This window comes from Panthera leo, chromosome F3, assembly GCF_018350215.1.
Source record: "Panthera leo isolate Ple1 chromosome F3, P.leo_Ple1_pat1.1, whole genome shotgun sequence".
NCBI lineage: Eukaryota > Metazoa > Chordata > Mammalia > Carnivora > Felidae > Panthera > Panthera leo.
Window position 1 is genome coordinate 27,422,281 of NC_056696.1, and position 20,290 is coordinate 27,442,570.

Below are 20,290 nucleotides of genomic sequence, written 5' to 3' on the forward strand. Positions count from 1 at the left end.
ACATCCAGTCTGGTGGAAAGTGCACAGAATCTATGGCTGTGCCCTGTCAGGTGTGTGACCATGGGAAATCTTGAAATGTCTGAACTTTGTCATTTACAAATTGGAAATAATTCCTTCCCCCCAAGAATATTGAGATAACTCACATACAGCCTTTAGGACATTGCGGGACACATAGTTAAGACCCACATAAAGGAATTGTGCAACATTATCATAGTCAGATAATGTTATATGAGCTCGTTTTAATGCAAGTCGAGGACGAGATGGATTTATAAATCATATGTTATCAAGATCAAGTGTTAAAAGTACAGGAAAGGTAAAAGGATTGTGCAAATCAGGTACCAGGGTGTATGTCTTGAAAACCTAACCAACCCCAAGGGGGGAGCAAGCAGCACCTCCCCTGAAACCTGAGTAGGGAGGCGGGGGAACACCGGCCCTCCACCCACCCCAGAGCCCCGCCTCCAGGGTTGCTCGACGCGGCGCCTAGGCTCCGCCGACGGGAGGCGGGGCCGGCCCTGGTCACGTGAGCGCGGGTGCGGAAGTGGTGCAGCGGGCCCGTGTTCGTGGTTGGACGAGGCCGCAGGTCCCGGGGGCGGGGTCAAGTCTGCCAGACGCGCCGGGAGGAGCCGGGGGTGGAGGCAGGCGCGGGGGCCGGCGTCGGAGACTGGGATTCGGTCTTCTGGGCGATCGATTGCTGGACCAGCGGCGGTCCCGTGCTCCCCGGCCTGCGCGCGCCAGCTGTTCTGGGTTCCCCAGGCCGAGGCGCCGGCGGCTGCGGCAGGCCGGTGTGGTGGGCAGAGGGAGGCTCGGAGGGCGCGGGCGCCCGTGCACGGAGCAGGCGTGAGGCAGCCGGGGGCCGGGACGCCATGTCCATGGAGGACCCCTTCTTTGTGGTGAAAGGGTGAGTGTCCCGAGGTCTCCACTGGAGGAGGAGGTGGCCGTGTTGCCAGCCCGCACCTCCCCGCTCTCCTCGCCGGAGGGGGAGGGGAGACAAGTGGAGGCTAGGGAGGGGACAGTGGGGACGGCTTAGCCTGCAGGGCCATGACCAAGCGTCCAGAGACATCCCTTCCCAGTCCTACCTGGACTGTGAAAACCATGTCCCCAGCCAAGCCCCTGGGGAAGGAGATCCTCTTTGGCTTGTGCGCCGAGATACAACTTATTTGGGGTTCGAGGGGACCAGCAGCTCTGCAGGTGGGGAGGGAGACGCGCGTCCTAGCCCCAACTGGGGCTCTGGTGGAGCACGGGGCCCTACTTCGAAGGAGGGAAAACAGCATCTGGGCAGGAAAAGGGAAATGGCCCTCCTGAGCTTTGTAGTTGGCGTTGATGGGGGTGAGTTCCCATTGTCCATTGAGTTTGGAGCTCTGGCCCGCAGACTGGTGAGACCACAACATGCCCAGAGGCGCCTGAGCACGTTTGCAGGCTGGGCTGCGGGGGAGCACGGCTCCGGAAGACAACTCAATTCAGTGGGGGCGTTTTTACTGAGTAATGTGAGGGGAGGAAAGCAGCCGTTCGAACTCGGCGATGATGTTGGAAGGAAAACAAAATGAAATCAGCCAAACTAAACTTTCCTCAGCTTTATATTAGCAACTGGGATTTTCCCACAGTGCTAAAGGAAGTGAGCGCTTTCTTTTTAACTCCCTGATTTCATCCAGGCTATTTGACAGGTTCCCCCCATTCTTATCCAGCCTTTCAGAACAGAACTGCCTTAACTTTTCCCTATGAGCTGTCCTGACTCCATCTTTGATTGCTTGATTGTTTGGAGGTAGAAACTTGGTTTGCACTTTGTTGTATTATCTTTGTAGCCATTAAGCAAATGCAAGAAAGATGGATTCTTACGTTGTTGTAACTTGTCAGTTCTATGTTTTAAGTGTTAGACATAAAAAAAAAAAAAAAATCTGAGAACTACTAAATTCCCAGAAGATCAGTACTAGTAATCACGAAGTGTCCCTTTGCTTGCAACTAGTTGCTACTAGCTTCCTATTTCTGTAGTGGTAAAAGCTGACCAGTTGCTTCAGTGTTTGTGTTTTTTAAGGGTTCTTCTCAGAAAATTCACATGGTACTTTAGGTGAAGGACTTTTTTATCCATGATACAGTAAAATCTATTTATACACTTCTTAACGTTTTCCTAAAAGGGGTTTCTTCATCTTACTTTAAGGTAGATGGGAAAGTGACGAGTTGTAGATTGATTAGTAATATGTGGCTCTCTGCTTGGAAAATGTGTTATTTGTTGGAAGGATTAGTTTCGGGGTTCATTTTTAAATATCAAAGCCGTGTGTCTTTTCCTTAAAGGGATGTTCTTAATGCTTAGGTTGCAAAGGTTGTCTCTGGCAGTGGAAAGCAGAGAGAATCAGAAATTGTTTGATTTTTAGTGGAATTTGCAAAAATGCTAAATTACCCTGCCATCTTGGCCTTTTTTTCCTGATAGTCTCTAATACATTCTACCAATGCTTGCTCACTGATTAGATATCACTGTTGTATTGGAACACTGGCCTGGATTGTTGGTTGACTTTATATCGTGTTAGCTCATGCCCTTAAGGTGTCTGAAGAAAGAGATTCACAATACTTCCAGACTGTGAGAGAATATTTGGGGAGCCATGTACCTCTATTTATTAATATTGAAAACGTATCGCACGGTGTAGAAAAATTAGATGCCTAAGTTATGGCTCTTAGCCTAGCAGCTATGGTTCTGAGAAGCAACTCACCCCAAAATTAAGTAGAAATGACAGGTGATAAATTAAGCGCTGAAGCGAATGCTACAGAAGATTAAGTGCCCCAGTAGTTCTGAGAAAAGCAACTCATTAGAAATGGTTATGATTGGAAAAGCTTTTAGAGATAGTAGTAGGTCTTGGATTAGGTTTTGAAGATGGGTAGAATTTAGTGAATTCAGGCCCGAGTCTCATCTGGACTCTTACTAAAATGAGTCTCTTAATTGGTCTGCCTGCTTCTGGTCATCTGCCTTTGGTTCTATTGGATCAGAGCTGTCTAAAATATAACGTGAGCCATGTATGCCATTTGATATTTTCTAGAAGCCATGTTAAAAACTAAAAAGAAACAGGTGAAATTAATATTAATGTCATCTTTAATATAATCAAAATATTTCAGCATGTGATTATTATAAAGATTATAATGGGGGGTGCCTGGATAGCTCAGTCGGTTAAGTGTCTGGCTTCAGCTCAGGTCATGCTCTCTTGGTCCATGAGTTCAAACCCTGCATCAGGCTCTGTGCTGACAGCTCAGAGCCTGGAGCCTGCTTTGGATGCTGTGTCTCCCTCTTTGTCTGCCCCTCCTCCCCTCACACTCTGTCTCTCTCAAAAATAAACATAAAAGAGAAGATTATAATGGGATATTTTTTTTTTTTGTACCTGGTCTTCAAATTTGGTGTCTATTTTACATGTATAGTACAGCTCAATTTGGACACTACATTTGCATCAAAAATCTTTGATCTGTATTTAGACTTCACTAAATTTATAGTTGAAAAAGCAGATTCACATACCCAAATATTCCAAACATACTTAAAAATTTTCCAGTAACTGAATGGCGTATCAGTTTTTAAATTTAAATTGATTGAAATAAAAAAAAAAAAATCAGTTCCTTCATCCTACTGGTGCATTGCAAGTGTTCAGTAGTCACTTGTGGAGCCCATATTGGGCTCTAGCTCTTCTAGAACCCAAGCAGGGGTTTCCTACTTCACATCTTTTAGTGGCTGCCTGTTGCCTACAGAACAAAGTCCAAACACTTCATGGCCACCATGATCCAGCCGTCCTTTCCCCTCCGCCCACTCTGCCTACCCTCAGCTCAGAGCTCCCGCAACGTCAGACTCAGTACGGTGAGTCTGCCCCGATACTGGGCGCTCTTACTTCACACGCACCCACTCTGCCTGGTTCACCCACTAAGCTTTGAAGGTTCAGTGTAAGCATCTGCACTGCCTCCAGGAAGTGCTTCCCTTGGCCCTTGTGACATATTATTGCCCCTCTTCCTCTGGCTGTCTTTCATTATTAGACTATGAGCTCTGAGGGTTGGGGCTGTTTATTTTTCCTGTACTTCCAACCCGGCACTTTGAATATACAGCATAAATGTTAAATAAATACTCAAAGGTGGTGGTGGTTGTGGTGGTGGTGCTTAAGGAGTAGTGATTCATGGGTGGGAACGCTGCCAGCAAGGGCCCTGAGACGGGCATTGTGTATTAGAAATTGTCAAGGAGAGCATCTCAGGTGTGTAGGAAGTTTATTTGGGGGAAGTAATAATAATAACAAACCTTTAGGGGACGCAACTCCTATCCAGGCAGTTTGTGCTAAGTAAGCACTATCAAAATTTTCACTTGATAAGAACAGCTCTGTGATGTGAGTACTAGCCACATTTTAGAGATGAGGACCTGAGGAAGCATAGAGGGGTTAAGTTATTTGCCTAGGGTTACACAGCTAACAAGTAGTAGACCCAGGATTCAAATTTGAACTGCCTAGTTCTACTCACACTGTTAATATTTCACAGTATAGGTAGAATAGGGTCAAGGAGAGTCTCATTTTGAAGCCATGGGAGATTTTTAAATCTAGGAAATTGTGTGAAATTAGTTTTTTGGTTTTTTTTTTAGGAATACTAATTTGATGGTAGTGTTGGATGCATCAATGTGAGGAAAGATTAAGAAGGGGACCAGATAGAAAGCTGTTTTAATCTAAATGTGGAGTTCTTAATGCCTGGATGTTTGAGGCTAGTTTTGTGGGGTTTGAACACTATCAACGAACGTCCTGTTCAGAGGAGAATCCCAGAACACAGAGGAGAAAATGACCACAATGGGGCAGCTGAGTTCTTAGGACACAGGAAGCCAGCCTCTACCTGGAGTAGACATTCGTAGTGGTATTTACACCACCAGACTCGGTCCCTGAAACTCCAGGTTTTACTGAATCACCTCTAGCCTGCCCTTAACCTAGCCTCTCTGGTGGATCCTCTCCATGCGTTCTCACTGGGTGAGATTGATTATTCCCATTATGTCAGGTACTCTGTGCACATCCAGGTCAGTCTGACCCCACTCTCTTCCCCCTCGCTCCCAATGCCTGACCAGGCCTTCCTCCTCTTAGCCCTCTACTCCTGACTCCTTCGTCCCATGTCCACTAGGCATTGTGTTCTGTCAGTGCCATCCCTTAGCTATCTCTAGAATCTTATCTCCCTCTTTAGTTACGGTTCTTCTACCCTGGTTCATGTCCTTGTTCTCTCCTACCTGGACTCGTGTAAGCAACTTCTTCAGCAAGCTTCCCACTGCTACCAGATGTGTCCACAGGGACATGGTCAGATCATTTCTCTATTCAGAATCTTTTATTCTAAAATATTGAGGGTCTGTTTTGTGTGCCAGGAGCTGAGGGTATAGAGCAGCGAACAAACAACATCCCATCGTTATGGAGCTTACATTCTAAGGACAGGAAACGAACAAATATGTGGTATGTCAGGTGGTGATAAGTTCAGGTGAGAATAAAGCTGGGTGAAGAGAAAGGGAAAGTGGATTCTGGGTGTAATTTTTCTTTTTATCTGACTTCAGGAAGCAGTGAAGTTTGGTGAAAGAACTGGTTTTTGGTAATCAGGCTGATCCAATGTTGGGATCTCACCTATCAATTATTGGGTGTAACTTTTGACAAGTTAATTCTCCTCTTTGAGTCTGTTTGTACAAAATGTCTTAGCAAGGTACAAAATTGGCTTAACAATACCTGCTTTATTAGTTGTAAGGTATTAAATGAGTTAATGCATGTAACTTGCCTAGCAGTTGGGGGCACATATTAAATGCCCAACAGACATTCTCTTTTAAATGTTTCCATCCAAATTGGCTGCCCTTTCTGAGAGGAAAACCCTGGTTTTTGAGTAACATTTAAAATAATGTTAGAGTAATATATGCTTCTTTTGGAAAATTAGGAAACAAAAATATAAAAAGGAAAATAAACATTTATTGAGGAAACTGGGTGGCTTAGTCGGTTAAGGATCTGACTCTTGATTTCAGCTCAAGTCATGATCTCATGGTTGTGACCTCGAGCCCTGTGTCAGGCTCCTCACCGACGGTGTGGAGCCTGCGTGGGATTCTCTCTCACCCTCTCTCTGTACCCTTCCCCTTCTTACACTCTCTCTCTCTCTCTCTCTTTCTCAAAAGAAATAAACCTTAAAAAATTTACTGAAATGCCACCATCCAGAAATAATTCATTAAAATTTTGGTGTCTTTTTTTTTTAATGCTTATTTGTTTTGAGAGAGAGAGAGAGAAAACGGGGAGGGGCAGAGAGCAAGGGAAAGAGAGAATCCCAAGCAGGCCCCTAGCCTTCAGCACAGAGCCCCCAACTCGATCTTGTGAATCAGTGAGATCATAACCTGAGCTGAAATTGTGACCTGACCTGAAATCAAGAGTCAGATACTTAACCCACTGAGCCACCCAGGCACTCCTTTTGGTGTCTTTTTTGATCTTTATTTCTATTAATAGTTTTAGGCAATAATACTAATAGAGTTTTTGATCTCTTACTATATTATCAGGCACTGTTCTAAGAACCTAATAGGAATTATCTTTTTAATCCTTATGAAGTAAGTAGTAGTACTATTATCATTTCACAAAGGAAGAAAATGAAACTTAGAGAGTAAAAAAAAAAAACAAAAAAGAAAACTTCAAGCTTATAAGCTTATCAGTGGAAAGGCTGGGATTTATATAGAAGTGTATTATTATTATATTATTTAGTAATTGTTCTAGAAATTGGAATCATACTGTTTTAAATCTTTTAATCTGTACTTTTTATATCCTGTAAATGTCTTCAGTGAGAGGGCTTTTAATGACTCTGTTGTATTTTGTCATACAAATTTAATATAGTTTATTACCCAGGATGACAGTTGTGATGTTTCTGATTTTTCACTATTACAATTAATGTAGTGGCAAAGAGAATGCCTGACAGGTTTTTATTGCTGCTTCTGATTATTTCCATAGCCTGCATTCCTGTAGTAGAATTGCTAATTCAGAGAGTATGCACACTTAAAAAAAATGTTTGTTTATTTTTGAGAGGAGCGGGGAGGGGCAGAGAGAGAGGGAGACACAGAATCCCAAAGCAGGCTCCAGGCTCTGAGCTATCAGCACCGAGCCCGATGCAGGGCTTGAACCCACGGACCCCGAGATCATGACCCAAGCTGAAGTCGGTTGCTTAACCGACTGAGCCACTCAGGTACCCCAGAGAGTATGCACATTTTTAAAGTTTCTGGTACATACTACTAGATTGCCCTCCAGAATACACCCCTATCTCCACTCTGTCCCTCACCCCACCCATTTCCCTTAATCTCTTAATAGTGCTGGGATTCTCATTTTAAGAAATCTGTACTAAATTGTGAGGTGAAAAAAATACCGTATTTGAATCCTATTTCATCTTTGTATTTAGTAGGGACTCATGCAGTACTTGTTTGATGAGTTTTGGATTCTGTATTTTTCCCCTATCTTGTTGACAACCTTTTAGAATTTGTGACTTCTAACCGAAGAGGCCAAGAAAACCACAACATTGAGCATTGGGTATGAGAGTCTCTTGGTACCAAGTGAGCCTCTCCTATAGGTAAAAGGCACGAATGTTGTGACTCCTTAATATTTTGCTGTTTGGGAGGCTTTGTGCACCTGAATAAGGATAATTTCTAGGTTCTTGGCTGTGGATCAATGTTGAAATAATGGCATAAGTGAGCAGATGAGCAGTATGGTGTATGTTGTGTTGTGTTCTCTAGCCAGCACCTGTCTCTGCAGCTAGATTGTGCGTTCCTTGAAGGCAGGCATTGTGTATTTTCTTCACAACGTTGAGAAAACTATTAGTATAATCACTGAAAAAAATCACTTGTTTGTAGAGTAGTTTTAGTCTAATAAATTTAAATGTAAGTCAAATCTCATTTTCTACTTTTTTAATTTCTATTTTTTAACATTTATTTATTTTTGAGAGACAGAGAAAGACAGAGTGTGAGTGGGGGAAGGGCAGAGAGAGAGGGAGACAGAATCTGAAGCAGGCTCCAGGCTCTGAGCTGTCAACAATGAGCCAGACGCAGGGCTCGAACCCACGAACTGTGACATCATGACCTGAGCCGAAGTCGGATGCTTAACCTACTGAGCCACCCAGGCACCTCTCATTTTCTACTTTTTAAAAATCAGAATCAGATGTTTCACTATAAAAACAGCCTTGCAAACATTTGTTACAAATTTATCCAATGCCTAATACTATATTTGGCTGAAATTATAGTCTTGTTGGAGAATGCTATACAGAAACGCAGAGGAGTGTAGGCGAAAGACAATATGCATTGTGTGTAAGATTTTGGAAGAGAGTTAAGATGCCGTGGAGAGTAAAAAAAGTAAAGACCCCAGTGGGAATGTTGGTCAATAACATTTTAGTGAAGCAAGTATAGGGTCTCAATCTGGGCCTTAAGGAAATGTCTGCTTTTCATTTGCAGAGATGTAGGGACTCTTGGCTGGGGAAGCAGCAAGCAGAAGTCTAGAGCCAGGAATGAGAAAGGGGAGGATGGGAAGGAGACCTGCCAAGTGACACAGATTTTGTTTTAATGAGAAATCAGGTTGGATATTAAAGTCGGCCAGTTTGGGGGAGGAAGGTGTGGAATACCCAGCTGAAAGAGTTTCAATTTAATCTGTTTCCTGTTACAAGTTCCTAATCAGGAGGCAGTTTTAACTAGCAGTTACTGTTCACTTGCCTTTGGGCAAACAACTGTTAAGGGCTCAAACCCAGGTGTTCTGATTCCACAAAGAAAATAGATTGTCTGGAGGCTTAGCAAAGATGGGATTGAATAGGTCTTGGTGCTGGAAGGCGCCTCATAGTCAGGGTCAGAAGCATTTGAGGCAAACATCCAAGATGCCCAAGCCCCATTCTCCTATTTGTTCAACCGGTGCAGACTAGATATCTTGAAAGTTCCTTCCAGATCTAAATTCCAGTGATTGGGCTTCAGTAGAAGCTGTGCAAGGTGAGAAGTTTAAGAGGAAAAGCGTCTAGACAAGTTTCAAGTCTTGGAAGATAGTGGCGCCATTGACTGAAAAGGGGAAGTTAGAAAGGGATGCAGACGTTTTTTCTGTTTTATCTTTTTAATACTTGCTTTTTTTTTTTTGTAGGCAGGATAGGATTAGTTTGGTTTTAGGCAAATAGAATGCTCCTATGGGCAGCTAAAAATATAGGAATTAATCCTGGGTGAGTGGCTAAAGTTGGTAATGCAGTTGGGGAGTCATCAGCTTAAAGGGACATTTTGAACCTGTGAGTAAAAAAATCTATAAAAAGTGCTGAGAGGGGCACGTGTGGGGATCAGTCAGTTAAGCTTCTGACTCTTGATTTTGGCTCCGGTTGTGATCTCATGGTCATGGGATTGAGCCCCATGTCGGGCTTTGTGCTGAGCCTGCTTAAGATCCTCCCTCTCCCTCGGCCCCTCCCCCTCCTCCCACATGCTTGCTCTCTTTCTCTCGTCTCCCTCTGTGAAAAGAAAAAAGTGCTCAGAAACACTGGGACCAAGTGGAGGAAGAGGAAAGAGAAAACTGGTAGAAACTAGAAGAGCACAATGACACAAAAACAAAGGAAGTGAGAGTTTCAAGAAAACAGGTTGTGGTGGCAAGTACCTTGAAAGTGAGCACGAGTGCAAGCCACTCATGACTTTGACCTGCAGTGTCATTGGTAGTATCCCCGGGGAGTTGTGGAAGCAGCAGCAAATTGAGGTCAAAATTGTATATAACTGCAGGTGACTAAGCAGAGGCAATTTCTCCCCCACAAGAGTAATTGCAAAAGGTATCACAGTACCGTTGAATTTGGAAATGAAGTGAGGTCAAGTGAAAGGAGAGTGTGTGCTTTTCCCCTTAAATACAAAAGATGTGAGTGTGGAAGTCAAGCAGTAACCGGAGCTCCTCTCTCACCCTGCACGAGGGATTGGTGGCAGAATGAGGCTGGTAGGATATGGGGCGGGCCGGTGATATGGTTACAGGCGTTTCATTACTAGAGTGGAAACCATGTGCCTTTCCTAGTATATTGATGAAACAGGAACCTGTCGGTAGAGTCGTGCAGAACGAGGGCTGCCCCAGATACCGGTATTGGGGCAGATTGTATTTGTCCAAAGGTGGCCACCCCAGTATACATCCTGCCCCATTTGCTTTTCTCTGATTGCAAAGCTGGCATTCTTCTGTCAAGCTGGGATCCTTTCCCTTGAACCTGGGCAGACCTTTGTACCTGCCTCACCCGCCAGAGCGAGGGGGAAATGACACTGCTTGACTCCTGAAGCTCAGGTCCTAAAGGACAACCAGCACAGCTTCTGCCTGTATCTCTCTGACCCAGGACACAAGGCTTGGGGGTCCTGAGCTAACATGGGAAGAGTGCAGCTGTACTGAAGCCGCGAGGGAGACATGTGGACAGACGGCATAGACACCGAGGAGCACATGTTCTTGCCACCCCAGACATGGTGGAGCAGGGACCAGCCGTCTCCTCCGTGTTCGGCACGATTTCCCGACCCACAGAGTCCACGAGCATAATAACTGGTTGTTTTACACCTCTAAGTTTTGGGACGGTTGTTACACAACCACCGTAACTGGAACAGATGCCAATTCAGAGTCTGTCAGCGTGATCTGAGAAGAAAGGAGAAATCAGAAGGCTGCTTGCTGGGTGTTGCAGCTCCAATTATCCTACAACTTGTTGGTGTAGCTGAATGGAAGATTCTGCGAAACTCAACATCCCTAATGGCTGAGATACTCCTTCCTCCAACTTTACTGATAAACTTGGTGAGATGTGGATGAGAAAACTTTGTGATTTTTATGGACATCTGGATGTATTGCCTGTAGCCCTAGAGGTTGGATGGGAGGGTGGGCCCTTCCGTATGGTGGAACAGACTGGAACCTTGTATGGGAGAGGCTCAGCTAGCAATGACAGGGTTAGTGTTTGCCTGGCTTCAGAAACAAACTAGGTTAGTTCTGACGGTGTCAACTTTTTATTTATAATGAATGGAAGACTCTGGTTTCGAAAGCTTTGATGACTTCATTTTTGCCCCAAAAATACATTCTTCAAAGATACAGACTGTGTTTTCACTTTTGACAGTTATTTACCTCTAGTTCCCTGGGCATTGAGGTGGATTACAGCAAAGGACCTTCATTCTGGTGTTCTTGGAATTTAATCCACTAGGATATGACAAGTCCCATGATTTTGATTGACCATTTGGTGGACAGCGATGGGGAAGAGCTTCATCCCTAGCATTTTCCAACACTGTGACTCTCATTGCCCATGAAATGTGTAAGACAGAACCGACTTTGGAAACATCTGCAACAGATGTGGCAGCAGAAAATCGGCTTGACTGTTGTGGAGACCTTCTCTGGGTCAAGAGCTAAACCTGTAATTCCTAGGAAAATAATTAGCGAGTTTTTGGTGAAACGGTGCCAGACATGATTCCCAGTGCTGTTGGTGAGCAGATTGTTATTAACCAGGAAGTTTGCTAAGCCAAAGAGCTCCAAAAATTCAGGGAATACCTGGCCCCTCATGGAAAGTTCTGGGTGTCAGACTTCAGTTGTCCCCATCACACAGTTGAAAGAAAAACCTCAAATAGATAAACCAGACTTTACAGGAAAAAGATTGCAATATTTTGTGATTTTGACCTTTTTGGAGACCATAGACAAAAGTGGATCGCTGCTGCCTGAGAAGTCAGCAGCTGCTGCTGTTTGGTCAGGGTGCCGTGTTCCTCACAGGGTGAAGTGCTCCTCACGGGGTGTGGTGCTCCTCCCAGGGTGCCATGTTCACATGGGCTGTGCTGGACTTGTGTGTGTGTGGGGGGGGGGGGGGGGAAGTGCCTAACTAGTCAGTTCTTAGAGAAACAGCTCCTCCCCCCCCCCCACCCCCCTTGCTGAGAAAGGAGTGTGAAGAAAACTCAGTGGGCTCTCTTCTTTCTCGTTAAAACCCTCACAGATCTGAAGCAGATGACGTTGTTATATACTCCTCTTTTTTTCTCTCTCTCTCCTCTGTTCTGTTAATTGATTTACTGGGGATGCCTAGTGATTTTAAATATTTAGCTCCAGATATTTACAAATGGTTGTTAATTGAGTTGTGTCACTAGAGTCTTGCACATTTATTGGGTGTGTCTTGTGGCTCTTGAAACCGTTCAGAAATCCCAAGTTCTTTGGAAAATTCTGGTTACCATTAATATTTGGCGTAAAAAAGAATTTGTGCCACATGTTGTTTTCTACTCTCCTTTCAGGCCTTCTTTTCCAGGCTGATGCTAAGCTGAAATGAAGTTGGGAGATGTTTTAAACTTTGAGTGACCCCTCTAGCTGCTGTGAAAATGGGATTCCTTGACACACGGCAGGTTCTGGCTTTTCGAGATTTGAACCATTGCCGATAGTTCCCATTTTTGTAATTCTTTGAAACGTGTGTCTTAGAAATGCAGTCTAATGCCTACTTTGCCTCTCTTTTGTCTGTGCCACTAACTGATAGCTAAAGATGAAACTTATTGAAAAACAAGAGATTGAGAGTGGAATAAGCCAGGTGACCAGTTGGGCCTGTGGGGTGTTGGATGTTATCCTGGAATTGCTTTGTGGCATTTTTCTGTTTCCTGCCATTTCTTTGATTACTTCTTCAGAACATGCTTAAGAGCTCCCTGATTTCACTCTGTGCTGCTAGGATTGAATCCATGCATGTGCCCCGCCTCCCCCTCAAGTCTATCAGTGTCTTAAGAGTTATGGTTATGAAAGTGTGGTCCTTGAATCTCAAGGGGTTCTTGCCCCTCTCACAGAAGAGTCCCTTGGCTTAAAATGCTTTTCGTAATAAAACTCAGGTGTTGTTTGTTTTTTCCATTGTACTCACATTTACACCAATGGTGCAGAAACCTGTGGCAGATAAAACTGTTGATCCCGTCACGTAAACCCAGGCCGTGGCACTACACCGGACTGGTACTCGTTGTGTTCCTCCCTCACAGTGGGGGGGTGGAGGGGGAGGTCATGTACCCTTAAGAATGCCCTTCCTGAAACAGTAAAAATTGTTAGTTGTATCAAATCTATCCTTGAAGACCTTTCTTTCTTTCTTTCTTTCTTTCTTTCTTTCTTACGTTTGTTTTTGAGAGAGAGAGATGGAGCATGAGTGGGAGAGGGGCAGAGAGAGAGGGAGACACAGAATCCAAAGCAGGTTCCGGGCTCCGAGCTGTCTGCACAGAGCCCATCGTGGGGCTCGAACTCACGGACGGTGAGATCATGACCTGAGCTGAAGTCGGACGCTTAACCGACTGAGCCACCCAGGTGCCCCAAGACCCTTCTTTTTTAAAAGTTATGATTTACCTACAGTAAAACTGACCCTAATTTTTAGTGTACAGTTCTTCAAGATTTGACAAACTGATACAGTCGTGTGTAACCACCGTCTCACAAATAACGTATGGGACCGATACATCTCCCCTAAAAAGTTTCTCTGCAAGTTTACTCCTTGGTGAGTCACAGATAGAAACTACAGCAGGTGAGGGGCGCTTGGGTGGCTCAGTGGGTTAAGCATGCAACTTCGGCTCAGGTCATGATCTCACAGTTTGTGGGTGGGGGCTCTGTGCTGACAGCTCAGAGCCTGGAGCCTGCTTTGGATTCTGTCTCCCTCTCTCTGCCCCTCCCCCACTCGCACTCTGTCTCTCTCTCTCTCTCTCTCTCTCTCAAAAATGAATAAACATTAAAAAATTAAAAAAAAAAACAGCAGGTGAGTTGTTGCACAAAGGAAGTATTTGCATCAAAGAAGGAGTTCACAGGGAATAACTTCTAAAACTGACTCCCCAAACAAGTATGGATGCGTTCCTCTTACTTAGGGTTAGGATGAATATTTAAAAAGGGGAGCCTTGTCATCAAATGTGGAGGTGGGTGTAAGGTGCCTGCACCATAAGAAAACCTGCCTGTGTGAGCTTCGTATGTTATGTAAATGAGGCTTGCGCTCCTCCTCTTTGGGGGGTTGGGGGAGGTTTTAGCGTTATAATGAGGGAAAGGGAGTTGTAGGTCATTCTGGAGGTCACTCCACTCTCCATCTTCCCCAGGCTTGAGTCAGGGGGGGTCACATCAAACTGGTCTGGGCGCTCTGGGCTGGCCGGAGGTTTTGTCAGGGCAGGTGCTACTGCCTGAGTTGCTGTCGCTTGGGTGTTTTCAATTTTTGGCAGTGACGACTAAAGCTGCTCTAAGAATTTGCAGGTGGTTGTGTGAACGTAAGTTTTCATGTCACCTAGAAGTGAGATTGTTGGGTTATATGGTAAACGTATGTTTAATTTTAAGACACAGCCACACTATTTTACAAAGTTGCTGTGCCATTTTGCATTCCCTTGAGAGATGCAGGAGAATCCCGGCTACTCCGCTGCCCGGTCAGCATTTGGGCATCCTCGGTTTGTTTTAGGCCATGTGTAGTGGTATCTCACTGTGCATTTAATTTGCATGTCTCTAATGACTAATGGTATTGGACGTTTTATGTTCTTAAGCTGTCATCTGTATGTCATCTTTGGGGAAAGCACTATTCACATCTTTTGCCCGTTTCCCTTTTGCTGTTTTTTCTTTTAAGTTTTTACTTATTTGAGAGAGAGAGAAAGCATAAGGTGGGGAAGGGCAAGAGAGAGGGAGAAAGAGAGAGAATCCCAAGCAGGCTCCACACTGTCAGCACAGAGCCCGATTCAGGGCTCGCGCTCACCTGCTGCGAGATCATGACCTGAACTGAAGTCAGATGTTTAACTGACTGAGCACCACCCCCCCCACCCCCCCCCCCCCCCCCCCCCCCCCCCCCCCGCCAGTTGCCCCTGCCCATTCCCCGCCCCCCATTTCTTTCTGGGTTTTGTTGTTGTTTGTTTGTTTGTTTGTTTGTTTGTGTTTTTGAGAGAATGAGCTCCATTGGGGGAGAGGGGCAGAGGGAGAAAAAGAGAGAATCTTAAAGAAGGCTCCACGTTCAGTGTGGAACCTGGCTTGGGGCTTGGGATCATGACCTGACCCTGAAATCAAGAGTTGGATGCTCAGCTGACTGAGCCACCCAGGTGCCTCTTTCCCTCCATTTCTTTAAAATGTCTTTTAAGTTTATTTATTTTGAGAGAGCATGTGCAGGAGGAGCAGAGAGAGAGGAAAAGAGAATCCCAAACAGAGCTCTCGACACATGGGGCTCGATCTCCCAAACCCCCAAACCGTGAGATCATGACCTGAGCCAAAAGATGGACAGTTAACCAACTGAGCCACTCAGGCACCATACTCCCAGTTCTTAGTTGGGTTTGTTTTCTTATTAAGTTTTGAGAGTTTTTTAAAAATTATATTCTAGATAAAAGACATTGATCAGATATATAATTCATGAACGTTTTCTCCCAGTCTTAGTACACATTTTTAAAAAATTTAATGTTTATTTTTTGAGAGAGAGACAGAGACAGAACATGAGCAGGGGAGGGGCAGAGAGAGGGAGACAAAATCTGAAGCAGGCTCCAGGCTCTGAGCTGTCAGCACAGAACCCGATGTGGGTCTCGAACCCACAAACCATGAGATTATGACCTGAGCTGAAGTTGCTTAACTGACTGAGCCACCCAGGCATCCCCTTAGTACACATTTTGACATTCTGTGTGGCAAAATGAGAGTGTGCCAAAGCACTTTTGCTATATTGTGAATGAAATAAGATGGCTATCTCCAGGAAAAATAATTTGTGATTGAGTTGCAAGCTGAAATAGCTCGTTTTTTCCCTTCACAGATCCCATTTTTACTTGAAAGAATGCCTGGCAAACTTTTTATTGGAACTTGCATATGTTCTCAAATTTCAAAATTAAAAAATACTTGAGATATTTTCTCAGAAATGAATGAAGTGAACCTGTCACTTAACAGAAAACAATTGACAGTATTTTCAATGATCATAAAATTAGAGCCTTTGTTTAAAAACAGAATTTTGGAAAACTTCTCTCAAGTACTATCACCTTACATATTCCCAGTAATTAAGTTTTTCTGATGATGTTGGTGGTGATATTATATGATTTTGGATAGTGTATAATGGAAAGACTCAGCATTTTCAAGACCTGTGATACTCAGTAAACTAGTATTTTCCAGATGACCAGTACATGTGATAAAATTAGACATGGGTGGGGGCGCCTGGGTGGCTCAGTCGGTTAAGCGTCTGACTTCAGCTCAGGTCACAACCTCACGGTCCGTGAGTTCGAGACCCACATCAAGCTCTGGGCTGATGGCTCAGAGCCTGGAGCCTGCTTCCGGTTCTGTGTCTCCCTCTCTCTCTGCCCCTCCCCCGTTCATGCTCTGTTTCTCTCTGTCTCAAAAATAAATAAACGTTAAAAAAAATTAAAAAAAAAATTAGACATGGGTGGGTGAAAGATCCATTCAAAATACAAGGTAGGGCAATGGATTGTAATACATGAGAGTTCAAAAAGTCTTTGATACAGTTTCAGGTTCCACATTGCAACTAACCTTTAAGAAGCGGCCGTTTTGTTGAGTTTTGGTATAGTGGCAAAAAGGAATATCCACAATTATCTAAAAAGACTGTTAAAATACTCCTCCCTTTTCCATCTGTCTATCTGCATGAGGCTGGGCTTTCCTCATATACTTCAACAAAACATGTTGACAGACTGAATGTAGAAGCAGATAGGAGAATCTAGCTGTCTTCTGTTAAACCAGATATTAAAGAGATTTGCAAACATATGAAAGAGTGTGGATTTTTAAGATGTTATTTTTTGTAAAAACATTATGTTAACATGTAGTAAGTTCATTGTCATGTTTGATTACTTGATACTTTTTTAAACATGTTTGGATTTCTAATATGGTAAGTGGCAGTAGATAAATAACCCACATCAATTTAAGTTTTGGGGGTCTTCAATAATTTTGAAGAATGCAAAGAAACCCTGAGATCAGAAAGGTATATGAATGTTTAGTTAAGATAATTTAATTCAAGCATCATGGTTGTGTTCTGGTGATGGAGAATGAGGGATGCCCTGGCCTGAGGCTTCTGTGGCTTAAGGCTTCTAGTTCTCAAAAAGGAATTTATGTTTACTTTACAGAAGTGGTAATTTTATATTCTTTAAAATGAGATGTCATTATAGATACCTCTTTAAACTCTTTTATTATCATAGATGATACTCAACACTTACAAATAAACCAATTACCTCGGATTATGGGAAGGTGTGTACCTCCTTCTCTACCAGATCAGCCAGAAACCTTACTAAAAATTTAAAAGTGGATTTATATGTCAGTTAGTCCTTCCCCATTTTATGTTAGAGTTTCTCATTAGCACTGCAAGTATAAGGCTGATAGGGGAGGAACAATGAGAGAACTCTGCTAACTCATAAACTGGGTGCTGAACTTACCTGAGGAGATTCACTGTTGGCCATATAGCTCATTGGTGTATTCAGCCTGGCCCAATAGCTGTATTCTGTATTTAACACTCAGCGTTCTAGCTCTCATGAGTGGTCTCAAACCAAAATATTATTGTTATGCACCTTTCTTCATTTTGTAAGTGCTTTGTCTTCTGGTACTTGAAATGTCAGAGGGAATAGGATGCATGCAGTTTCTGTCTTAAAGCTACAGGTAGCAAACACCCTGAGTGTGCACCCAGAAGAATTGGTTAAGAAGTCATAGAAGGATCAAAACAGGTCTCATAGTTTGGGTGCATGAAGATTATAATCTTTGTACGCAATAGACCATATGATAGTAAAATGATTCCTTTTTGGCTTTTATAAGCAATAGTATTCAATTACAACATTTAAATTGTAGATATTGGGGGCACCTGGGTGGCTCAGTTGGTTAAGTGTCCGACTCTTGATTTTGGCTCAGGTCATGATCTCCCATTTCATGAGTTCGAGCCCCACATTGGACTCTGTGCTGACAGTGCAGAGCCTGCTTAGGATTCTCTCTCTCTGCCCCTCTCCCTCCCTTCCTCCCTCTCTCTCTTTCTTTCTCTCTCTCAATAAGTAAACATAAAAAAATAAATTATGGGTGTTGGCCCATTGGTAGGGGGCAAAGTTTTGCCTTTTTTTTTTTAATGTTTATTTATTTTTGAGGGAGGGTGGACAGAGGATCCGAAATGGGCTCCATGTTGACAGCAGAGACCCTGATGTGGAGCTCGAACTCCCCAACCACAAGATGATGACCAGAGCCGGAGTCAGACACTCAACTGACTGAGCCATCTGGGCACCCTAATTTTTTGTTTGTTTTTTTCTTTTCTAGGTCTATCTGTACCTCCCAAAAGTTATATAGTGTCATTTTTACCACACCAATATAGAATGCTGCCTCAAAAGTGGTTGGTCTTTTTTAAAATGTGTATCACATTTATTTATTTATTTATTTATTTATTTATTTATTTTCCCAAGTTTTTATGTAAATTTCAGTTAACATACAATATAATATTAGTTTCAGGTATAGAATTTAGTAATTCAACACTTGCATACCACACCTGGTGCTCATCACAACAAGTGGCCTCCTTAATTCCAACATCACCTACTCAACCCACCTCCTCCAGCTGCACCCCATCATCTCCCCTCTGGTAACAACCATCAATTTGTTCTCTACACTTAAGAGTCTGTTTCTTGGTTTTCCTCTCTTTCTCCCGCCATGTTCATTTGTTTTGTTTCTTAAATTCCACATAAGAGTGAAATCATATGGTATTTGTCTCTCTGACTGACTTACTTCACATAGCATAATACTTTTTAGCTCCATCCACATCAAATGTCAAGATTTCATTCTTTTTTACTCCACCATATCCTCTTCTTTTTTTTTTAATCTTTATTTTTGAGAGAGAGAGAGAGAGAGAGAGGGAGGGACAGAGTGGAAGCTGGGGAGGAACAGAGAGAGAGAGAGACATGAATCTGAAGCAGGCTCCAGGGCCTGAGCCAACAGCACAGAGCCCGACATGGGGCTCGAACTCATGAACCACGAATTCACAACCTGAGCCAAAGTCAGACGCTTAACCGACTGAGCCACCCCAGTGCCCCTATTCCACCACATCTTTGTTACCCATTCATTAGTTGATTGACATTTGGGCTCTTTCCATAATTTGGCTGTTGTTGATAATGCTGCTATAAACATTGGGGTGCAGGTATTGCTTCAAGTTAGTATTCTTATATCCTTTGGGTAAATAACTAGTGTCATTGCTGATGGTAGGGTAGTTCTATTTTTAACTTTTTCAGGAACTTCCATATTGTTTTCCACCAACAGTATAAGAGGGCTCCCCTTTCTCTGCATCATCACTTACACCTGTTTTTTTCTGTGTTGTTAATTTTAGCCATTATGATTGGTGTGAGGTGATATCTCATTGTAGTTTTGATTTGTATTTCCATGATGTTGAGCATCTTTTCATGTGTCTGTTAGCCATCTGTATGTTTTCTTTGGAAAAATTTCTATTCATGTCTTCTGCTGTCAGCACAGAGCCTGATGTGAGGCTGGATCTCACATACCTTGAGATCATGACCTGAGCTGAAATCAAGAGTTGGACACTTAACCACCTGAGCCACCCAGGCACCTCCCTTCTGCCCATTTCTTAACTGGATTATTTGTTTTTTGGATGTTGAATCTGATAAGTTCTTTATAGATTTTGGGTACTAACCCTTTATCAGATACGTCATTTGCAAATGTCTTCTCCCATTTTGAAGGTTGCTTTTTAGTTTTGTTGTTTCCTTCACTGTGTGGAAGCTTTTTATCTTGATGAGGTCCCAATAGTTCGTATTTGCTTTTCTTTCCCTTGCCTCTGGAACAAGTAAGAAGTTGCTCCAGCGGCCAAGGTCAGAGACGTTGCTGCTTCTGTTCTCCTCTAGGATTTTGAGGGTTTCCTGTCTCACATTTAGGTCTTTCATCCATTTTGAATTTATTTTTGTGTATGGTGTAAGAAAGTGGTCCAGTTTCATTCTTTTGCATGTTGCTGTCTGGTTTTCCCAGCACCATTTATTGAAGAGACTGTCTTTTTTCCATTGGATATTCTTTCCTGCTTTGTCAAAGATTAGTTGACCATATAGTTGAGTGCATTTCTGGGTTTTCTGTTCTGTTCCACTGATCTGTGTGTCTGTTTTTATGCCAGTACCATACTGTCTTGATGACTACAGCTTTGTAATACAGCTTGAAGTCCGGAATTGCGAGGCTTCCAGCTTTGCTTTTTCTTTTTTAAGATTACTTTGGCTATGCAGGATCTTTTGCGGTCCCATTCAAATTTTAGGATTGTTCTAGCTCTGTGAAAAAGGCTGTTGATATTTTGATAGGGGTTGCATTAAATGTGTAGATTCGGTGGTATAGACATTTTAACAGTATTTGTTCTTCTAACCCATGAGCATGGAAGGTGGGGGGAAGTTTTTAAAACCTTGTGACTCTATCTAAGTTGAAAGCATGCTAGATCATAA

General features: G+C 43.3%; 1 protein-coding gene across 1 annotated transcript in view; it reads left to right on the forward strand.

Annotated features, from left to right (window-relative positions):
* Nucleotides 1–628: 628 nt before the first annotated feature.
* Nucleotides 629–20,290, forward strand: part of STX6 (syntaxin 6) — a 49,311-nt gene continuing 29,649 nt past the window's right edge. Inside the window, exon 1 of the mRNA XM_042924929.1 lies at nucleotides 629–898. Within this exon, the coding sequence (XP_042780863.1) occupies nucleotides 864–898 (35 nt within the window). The 5' untranslated portion in view covers nucleotides 629–863. The remainder of the gene's footprint in view (nucleotides 899–20,290) is intronic.